Source organism: Thamnophis sirtalis, unplaced genomic scaffold, assembly GCF_051295495.1.
Source record: "Thamnophis sirtalis isolate CommonGarterSnake01/CBP01778 unplaced genomic scaffold, rThaSir2_p1.2 scaffold_11, whole genome shotgun sequence".
Classification (NCBI taxonomy): Eukaryota; Metazoa; Chordata; class Lepidosauria; order Squamata; family Natricidae; genus Thamnophis; species Thamnophis sirtalis.
The window spans coordinates 26368050-26378091 of record NW_028261391.1 but is presented as its reverse complement, the minus strand read 5'-3'; the positions used below and the strand labels follow the sequence as shown (position 1 = coordinate 26378091).

Below are 10042 nucleotides of genomic sequence, written 5' to 3'. Positions count from 1 at the left end.
CTAGTCCAAAATGCTTGCACACAGTCAGACAACTGGCATTCTAGGTTTTGCAACTGCTTGTTGCACAAGATATTTTTTTTCCTTCCAATATGCTTTTATTTCTCTTCATACTCCATATGTCATATATGTGGCCTTATGCCTTTCTTTCCTTCATCCTCTGGAGCAAAAATAGCTCCAGGCAATAGCAGTGTCCGCAGGAGTTCATTATGATTTGGTGTACAAGCAGTGTGATGATGTATGTTGAAAACTGGAGGCTGGTATCGCACTGTTGCTAACACCTGACACATGCTTGATCCACTTTAGACACTGCTGTGGGCTGTTGAACCATTTATAATATCTATACATTCAAATGCAGAATCCTTCTGCCTCAAACCAAAAAAGCAATAAAGTTCAAAATAGCTTCTCTGCAGTCAGCCTATCACATAAAAAGTCAACCTGAAGTGGTGGAAAATGTGGTGGAAAAGAATTGCAAGACTATTAAGAACAAATAAAGCAAAATTGTGGTGAAGGACAGTAAGACTATTTACTCATAAACCTAAAACAAAGATAATATATGTTATTTTAGGGGATATTTCCTAAAATATCCCCTAAAATACAGGAAATAGAGAAGAAGAAGGGGAAGGAGAAAAGAAACCATTTTATATTAGTCAACATAATTTAGTACTTTGAAGTGAAAAGGCTTAGAAGAATTGATGTTGTATAGGGCACTAGTGAACTATTCACAATTGTAAAGAATACAATTCTATTGCCCATCACTAGCAAAATCCTATCTAATCTCTCTGTCTTCTTTATATACAGGGTGGAATGTATGTGATGTGTGGCTGTCTTATCACAAAATATACATTTTGTGTATATTTTAACATATTTTTTCATTGCATCTTAATCAATTATAAAGATGAGAACTGAGATGTGAGAAAATGAAGATCACTATGGATGGGCATGTATACCAAAATTTAACTGTGAAAAATGCCATCCAGACTTTGAAAATGTTAAGACTGGATTGTGTACAAATGATGAGCATATTATTGCTAACATGTATAGGAGCCACGGTGGCGTAGTTAAGAGTGCAGTACTGCAGGCTACTTCTGCTGACTGCCAGCTACCTGCCATTTGGCAGTTCAAATCTCACCAGGCTCAAGGTTGACTCAGCCTTCCATCCTTCCAAGGTCGGTAAAATGAGGACACAAATTGTTGGGGGAAAATATGACTCTGTAAACCGTTTAGAGAGGGCTGTAAAGCACTGTGAAGCGGTATATAAGTCTAAGTGCTATTGCTAGTGCTATATATAAACATTTACTGAAAAATGGAAACTGAAAATGAATATATTGAAGACTGTATGATAAAATGGGCAAAAAACTAATTGGATTTAATATACTGTTGGACCAACATATATAGTGGGCCATGGGCTATGGCAGTGATGGCTCATCTTTTTGTCGTTGTGTGCTAAAAGCTGCATGTGCGCGCAACAGTGCATGCATGTACATGCACCCATAATGCAACGCATGTGAAATCCTGTGTGTTTGCCCCATCTCGTGCACATGGCCCCATGCATACACGCACGACCCTATATGCTTCTCGGGGGGCCTTGTGCATGCACATGTAATCCCCGCACATGGGTCCTGCCCCCTGCTATGCATGTGTGTCTTCCACATGCGCCCTGCCTCCTGCCCCCTGCGCATGTATAGCAGAGGCCCGAAAACCAGCTGGTCGGCGGGAGGCTCGTGCGCATGCATGGTGGAGCTGAGCTGGGGCGATGGCTCGCATGCCCGCAGAGAGAATTCTGTGTGCTACCTGTGGTGTGTGTGCAATAGGTTCGCCATCATGGGGCAATGGTGTGTGGCTGACCTGTTATAGCAATATTTTGTATTTGGGACTCTGGGGGAAGGTATGGAACATTGAAGATTGTTCCATGAAAGCAGAGCCAATGGCATGGCAAAGACTATAGAACTAGAGAGTAGATCAGTTCCCAGCAAAGTGGTATGCTGCCGGTTTGCACCGGTTTTGGTGAACTGATAGTGGCAGTGGTGCAAGGCTTCGGCCACCCACCCTGACCTCAGCATGGACTTTCTGTGCATGCTCCCGCTACCGAACCAATAGCGAAGAGAATAGAATACCATTATTGGTTCCCAGGAACCGTTTTGGATAAGAAGAGGACATGAGATTTCCCACGTGTGTTCTGGATGGCTTCTTTCTGCAATGGAGACTGAAATAAAGGCTCAATATATTTTAATTTTAAAAAGCTATTAATGGATCCAGATAAAAATGGAATATTGGAACTTTAAAATAAAGATGTCCGAATTAATTATAATGTACAACAGTTTTTCTTTATGAGAAATAGATTCTGGTTTGGTTTTTACATGCTTAAGCAATTTCATGATTTCAAAAACTGGACACTAGAGGGGACTAAAGAATTTAGGTCAAAGAATGATTGATATACAAGCCTGTAAGATGTTGTTATATGTTGTCAAAAAGAATATATCAAACAGATGGGTGAAGCAGACAGGTTATAAAAATGTTCACTCACTGGATGTAGAAAATGTTACACATACTTAAATTGTCCTGCTTCAAAGCTTTAACAAATTCCTAAACAGGTCATTTCTCATCTAAGCAATGCCCATAAAGGTGGCCTCAAACGCCTTCAGTCTGCTTCCTGTTCATGGGAAATTGAAAAAAACCCTACCTCTTTTATTCTGTAGAAAACATAATAAAGGCACAAATTGGCAGGAAACACATCAAATGCCCTAATCTCAAATGAAGGTCAACATGAAATTGATTGCACAGTGTCGAATTTCATACTTCTTCACTTTTAAAAGAAATGACTCTCTTAACTATCATGCACAGTGCTACCAGTACTGTTGCATCCAGCCTACAATACATTCATCTTTTAACGTCCCAAAGTGTACAAATTCCAATCAGAAAATCTTTCTGGATGTCTATAAGATCATCCAGCATGTCATGGAACAGAGTCACAGGTTTCTGGTATTTAATGACAAATGGATTTATATCCAGTTTAACTTTCTCTTCTCACCACAAATACACAAATATGTATATGTCTTACATGGTTCAGAGCAAGGCTTCAAAAAATTACAAAGCATCATCTATTGAGTATTCTATCTGATTAGCCTTTAAGTAAAAATCTTATGATGTCAGCTAGCAAAACGTTGAAGAACGTCCAAAGAAAAGATGAAAGGAAAACAACAATTAGAATTAGAATACAGCTGGAAGGGATCTTGGAAGTCTTCTAGACAAGACCCTCGCTCAAGCAGGAGAACCTATACCATTTCAGATAAGTGATTGTCTAGTCTCTTCTTAAAAACCTCCAGTGATGGAGCACCAACAATTTCCGAAGGCTAGCTGTTCCACTGGTTAATTGTCCTCACTGTTAGGAAGTTTCTCCTTAATTCCAGGTTGCTTCTCTTTTTGATATGTTTCCAACCATTGCTTCTTGTCCTGTCCTCTTGGTGCTTTGGAGAAAGCACCAGAGGCAGTCCCTCAAATACTGGAATACTGCTATCATGTCACCCCTAATTCTTCTTTTTTTTAGACTAGCCAGACCCAGAAACTGCAGCCATTCTTCATATGTTTAGTCTCCAGGTCTTTGAACTACTGAAAATTTGTAGGCATATCCTGACCATACTCCTCCTCACTACCTATGGCAGCAATACCAACATATTGTATCTCATACTAAGGATTCTCTATGAGGCATGTATATGACTCATTGGCTCAATACGTGCCAGTGGGCCTCTGCCCTATCACATTTTGACAGCACCAATCAGTGATTCAGTAAAACAAGTCATTAATTCAAATAGCCAAAATTCAGTTTTTGACTTGGTTTAGGAAGATCCATGTTTGGGTCTCAACTATGAAAGTTCATTTGCTGACCTCAGGGCAATCATGTTTGCTCAGCTCAACCTGCATTGTTGGAAGAACTGGAGGAACGTGGTACTGTATTTATGCCTCAACCCACTGCGGAAAAGGTGGGCCATAAATCAAAAAGAAAAATGAGTACATATATGTACATAAATGAGTGCTACACATTTATGCAATTATTTAGAAGATTTATGTGACAGTTGATCTTAAATACTGTATATAACTCTGGGTGGCTAACAACAATCCACAAAAAACATTTTTAAAAACCCTAAAAACACATGAACAAAACCAAAGTAAAGATAATCATAATGCATCAAAGGCACCATAGCAAACCTCCACAATTGCACCTGTATTTGGCTTAAGAAACCTTCTGGCACAAGGCCTGGGGTGGGTGAAGGTCAGGAAGAAGAACCAGGTCTTCAAAGCCTTCCAAACGGTCAAATGAATTAGCCAACAAATTGTTAAGCAAGCAAATCTTTACATCTAAGAAGTTTAAACTATATTATAGCTTCCTATTGGAAACGTCAAGGAAGTGTTTCCAATAAAGCCAGTCTTAGACATCATTCTAGAAAGATCCACCCCCATCTTAAATATCTAATAGAGGAGGGTCAATCACCTTTCAAGAAATAGATTCCATACTGAACTGCTTGTATTGTCAGGAAATTCTTCCTAATGCTTATTTAAACCCGCTTTACTATAATATGATTTGTTTGGATTGGATTGGCTTCACATAATAGAAAATAGAGTTGCCTTTGTTTATGCAACAGTTCTTCAAATAATTGAACATGGTTAGGGTTTGTTGTATGGGTACATAGTCAATTGTTTTAATTACTTTTAATTTCCAGGCCTCTTGCCAGTTGCATTATACTCTTCGGGATAAAACATATTCCAGTTTGTCCATGTTTTTTTTTTAAATTGTTGTGTTAGAATTGGGCGAAATATTCTAAATGAGGTAGAACCAAACCATAAAGTGGTATATTTTGCATGAACTGGATATTATCCTTATGTAGCCTTAACCCAAATCCTAACTCCAAATCTAAAATTGTGTTAGTCTTTTAAAGCCACCACAACTAATTTGCTTTGCATACTGTGGTATTACTATAGTTAGGATGGTTATTACTGATCTTATAATTTGCACATATGACTGTCCCTAATAAAATATTTTTAATTCATGGTCATAGTCATTATGTATTTTTATCTTATGATTTTATCTAGGTCCTTTTTCCAGTTCGATGTCATCTGCATACTGTATGTGATAAGCATCACACCTCCTGTTCTATCATTTATAAAGATGTTATAATACCATGACCAACAGACGATGACCTTTCACTAATGTTATGCAGTTATTATTTTTCTTCAGCTCAAGTGAAGCAATGGAAATCAAGGATAACAAACTGAAGCTCAAGCTGGACAAATATTGTAAACAAATGGCCTACAAATCCAGAACCAATTTGTTCTGGGCAGACTGCCCTGGTTTTTAAATATCGAGTTGTATTGTGCTTCTTGTTCCATCTCTGTTGTTAGTTACAAGCGTCCTCACTAACTCAACGTGCATTTGACTAGCTTAGATAAATCCTAATTGTATGTCTAGCTGCAATTTGGTACCTTGTCCTAGCAACTGTTCATCCAGAGTACTCCACTGCATTTTACATGATGCTACGCTTGAAAACGATGCAGAAACTTTGTTTAGTGTAAAATATTTCAATAAGAATATTATCTGGAATTGGACAATGTGACATAGCACATTAAAGATATTAATATATTACATATATACATTAATAGCATTGTCATATTTTAAATCTTTAGTAATTTAAAAGGAGTAGATATTTGAGATTCTTAAATGCAAACCGGGAAAAGGTTAATATGCAATTTTAGAAATTTTTAGAAATACACTTACCGCTCTTTTTATAAGAATTATTTCAAAATACAGCCTGCTTGCTCTAATAGAAAGTATCCTAAACCCCTACTCTAAACTTTTCCCAGCATTACTAGGAGTAACTGTTACTTCTCAGGATTACAATGGAACCAATAGCTGCATACATCTTCTCAAGAGATTTAAAGGAGAGCTCATTTGAATGTTAAACTAAGTTAGGGTTAGCTAATATACCATTGAAAAACTGAACAATGGAAATGCTTCAAAGCAGATCTAGTTTACATCTGCATCTTTTCCCACATTTGTTTTGTTATGTTAAGCTTGCACTCCCTTATATGGGATGGCCAAAATATTAGACCCCCTCCCACATTTCCTATGAACAGAACTCTCTTTTATGATTTAAACATCACAAGAGTCATGCTACTTATCTTGATATAGGCAATCAAAGAATCTCTAGTGTTTTTGGAGCAATGTCAATACATTCAAGCCAGGCTAATTAGTAATTCCAGATGTTGTACTTCAAAATGACCTTAAGGTATAGACTTTAACATTAAAAACTGGTAAGCCTGAATATTATGCTCCATTATGATGGAAGATGGACCTTAGCAGTCAATATTTTAATATTATAAACTTACACCACTGTGAAGACAAAGACTGGATGCTGAAATAAAGAGTCAGTTGGTGGTAGAAGTCGCTCTTCTCCCTATTCCACCCATTTCCAGTTCTGCACCACCAATCTTGTATCAATATAGGGAATACTTTGGCAGACAAAGTTGGCGGTACATCACCAGTCAAGGAACTTTATAGCTTATAAAATGGCACTGAACAGAAAAATAACACATTGTCTAATATAGGATTTTCTTCATGCAAATTAAATCAGGGATTTTGAAAACTTAACACAGCAGATTTTAAAGTAATTTATTGGAAATTGTTCTTAGATTACAAACAAGCATTTCCCATTTACAGAATGTACTGCTAACAGTACAAAGTCTAGCCTTCCAGTAATCTGCCCATCATCCCATTTTTCAGGATTAAGAGTCATTTACCTAATTAAAGTTCCACTCAGCCCTTTAAAAAGTAGTAAGTTACCTTTCTATAAGGCATTCCCTGATAGAGTACCAAACTAAGCATTTTCCTTGCTATATACTTTGCAAGAAGCTGTTAATAGTGGTAAGAACATTTCAATCTGACGTTTACTACCCTGTGAAGTGCAACCCACTTACCCTTACATCGTTTCATTGACTTCTACATTAACATGCAGTAGAATTTACAGAAAATGGCTCATGTCACAGTAATATAAAAATTTGGATTCAGCAGTATGTTTAATCTGTTAATTTGTACAACTGAAGTGGGGTACTGTTCAGCCTACATGCATGTTAGTGCTGTCTGTATAAACAACATATGGTTGATGCAGAACACATCAAGAGGTGGTATTTACATCCTGAATGTATCTTCTGAGTTGTGCCCACAGTTATCTTACCCCAACAATGCAATAATGGCATAAGAAACACTGACATTCAATACAATTTAACAGTAGCAGCTAAGCATTTTGAGAAACGTCTGGTGCGTTTTAAGACTGAAGAGCTTTGTTCCTATATGTAAATTATGGTCAGTTAAGCCACTGGGTTTACATTACATTGTTTAATAAAACAAGATCCAAAAGAAGCAAAGGATAAGGTATTCTACTAGATTCGTAATTAAATTGCTGCATGCTACACTAAAACTAAGCTACACATATGCAAGATGGGTTTTAGATACGCAAAAAAACATAGCAGGTATCTAATTGAATTGTATGAATGTGCTTTAAACTAGTTATACAGTTACCACTTAATAAGATTCACTTTCTTTTAAATAAAACACTTCCATTTATACAGAAGATTAACAAAATCAGTGTTTACATATGATGCAATCACTATCTACACTGATTATATTTTAAAATATACTTTATGATACCTTAATATCAACATAAATCATGAATTTGATTCACAGAATAAGTAGGTCCACCATTTTAAGTTAACAATAATTCTTTATTGCTTTATACATGTGGTGCTTTTTCAAGGCACTGTGGCATGGACTAGAAAACCTGGAATGATTTGTGAAAGAACCTGGAATGACATGTGGCCAACATGGACAGTTCTTCAGAAGCAAGACGACAGGAAATTTAAATTCCAAGTTATCGAACATTAGGAATGAGAGTTCATAGTTCACAGAAGAAAATATCTTGTTTAAAGACCAACTCTTTCACATGCCCATCCTGATACTCTGAATAATCTGGAAGATTGCTATAAAACAAAACAAAGGAGTATTACTAAGCAAAGTACATTAGCATTCATCAAACGGCACATACCTTTTTAGTTATTTTAGCACCCTTATCTCAAAGGACCCCTATTTCAATCCTCTTATCATTCACTTATCAACTTATTCAATACATAGAAATAAAATAATGCCCTCAAATATGACATTAGTCAATTCACACATCAATAACATGTAAACAAGTTATTGCAGTGTACAAAGTTCTACTACTGAATATTTAGATTACAATATTGTAAATTTAGATGTTTATAGTACAGTACTACTTTCCTTTATCTGTTGCCTATTTTTATAAGCATCTTGTTAATGAATGTGCAAACCACTCTAACAGTTAAAGTTCAAGTATAAGGCAGCAAGTTCTGCTTTTTATGTAATTTTGTCAAGGATATTTGGAAAGTATATATTGCATTTATACGGTTAGCCATGTCTCAGAAGAGAGTCTGGGAGGTATATAACAATAAAAATATACAAAAAAGTCATAAAAATAAAAAATGAAAGAACACTATAAAAATTAAAATATAAAGTCTAGGATCAAGTAATAAAATCCATATAGCCTTACATAAATTTGTAATGGTAAACAAAGTTGAAAGCTGATAAAAGGCACAGGTGAATAGTCACATGACTCCCTTAATGACAGTGCTTAAAGCTACTTTGCATAAGCTTTCATCCTTTTTTTTCAAAGCTTTGTCCTGAGACATCTGGTATACAGGAAGCCTATTATTTTCAACGAAGAGATTAGAAATGAATTGTGAAATGAACATTCAGGGGTTACTCACACACAATAGTTACAGAATTAGATAAAGATCAGTGTAAGCTTATTTTAAAAAAAAGCTTGATCAAAAAAGCAAGACCAAGCAGCTTGGAAATTAGAGAAGTACATATCTGCATCATACATTCTGATTGCCAAATCTTGGTAAAGTATTCTTAACTATTGCAGCAATAAAAGTCTTCTCTCCCAAATGCACAAACATCTTCACCCGAAGGCCTGTCAGATGCAATGTCACATTCTTCTTCTTCACCGGGGAAACGTTCCTCAGAGCGTTTCTCATCCCCGCCTGATCTGGGTCTGAAGCAATCTGGATCACAACCAAAGGGACTCGCTCGGCCCTTTCAATTCCCGGGGAAAACCTGACCTCCCCCCAGCTGCAGCCAGCACAGACACTTACCCGAGCCGCAGACCACGAAGATGAACAGCGCCAACAGCCACGGTCCCACCGATGCTTTCTCTTCGGGGGCGTTTCTCTGCAGGAAAAGCCATCGACGGTTAGGGACCGAAACCTCGCAGCCGCCTTGGGCAGGAACCCTCAACCCCCGCCCCGCCACAGACCCTCCCGGGGATTATCAAGACGGGGACGGAGGGAGGCGGGGGGGGGGTGTCGCCGAAGCAAAGGGAAGCCAAACGGGATGAAGCCTCCCAGGGTGGTTGGGCTGCTTTAAGACAGACGGGGCTTTGAACAGCGACGCCTCGGCTGCTCCGGCTCCTCTCTCTCTCTCTGCCTGGGAAAAGGGGACAGGGCTAGGTACCGGCCCGCCGAGAGCTGCGGGAAAAGGGAGCGAGCAGACGGCGGCCCCTACCGAGGTCTTGGCCACGTTGCCGCGCTGCGTGATGTTTTTGCTGTGCTTCTCGTTGGCCATCCGGATCCGCTGCTTCGCCACCATCTTGACTGCTGTTGCCGTCCCCGCCGCCGCCGCCTCCGTCTGGCACTCGTCGAGCGACGCCGCTCTTGGGCTGTGGGAGCTCCGCGCCGGGGATCACGGGAGGACCGTCCGCCTCGCCTCTCGGGCTCTTCCCAGCCAAGCCGCCGCGTAAGCAGCAACTGCCCTTCACGCTGATCCCACCCTCCGGAAGCGCGTTGCCCAGCGGCGGCGGAGCGGGCGGGCGGGAGAGCCGTCCCCCCCGGAAGCGAGACTCTCCTCGAGCCGCCGCTCTTCACGCTTTCGCTTGAAAAGCGTAGTTGACGGAGCGCCCTCCTCTTGTCGTCATTGTCC

The 10042-nt window shown here is 39.1% G+C and overlaps 1 protein-coding gene across 1 annotated transcript; it reads right to left on the bottom strand.

Moving 5' to 3' along the window:
• Positions 1-6644: 6644 nt before the first annotated feature.
• Positions 6645-9953, bottom strand: SERP1 (stress associated endoplasmic reticulum protein 1). The gene is made up of 3 exons (XM_014072483.2): positions 9629-9953; positions 9220-9295; positions 6645-8025 (listed from the first exon to the last, which is right to left on the bottom strand). Exons 1-3 carry the CDS (start codon positions 9710-9712, stop codon positions 7985-7987), a joined length of 201 nt encoding a protein of 66 aa, XP_013927958.1. The 5' UTR covers positions 9713-9953; the 3' UTR covers positions 6645-7984.
• Between the last annotated feature and the right edge of the window lie 89 nt (positions 9954-10042).

Coding starts and splice junctions, on each gene's coding strand:
- SERP1 (XM_014072483.2), bottom strand. CDS start 9,712: ATGGTGGCGAAGCAGCGGATCCGGATGGCCAACGAGAAGCACAGCAAA. Junction 9,296..9,628: donor GCAACGTGGCCAAGACCTCG/GTAGGGGCCGCC, acceptor CTTTTCCTGCAG/AGAAACGCCCCCGAAGAGAA. Junction 8,026..9,219: donor CTTCGTGGTCTGCGGCTCGG/GTAAGTGTCTGT, acceptor TTTGTTTTATAG/CAATCTTCCAGATTATTCAG.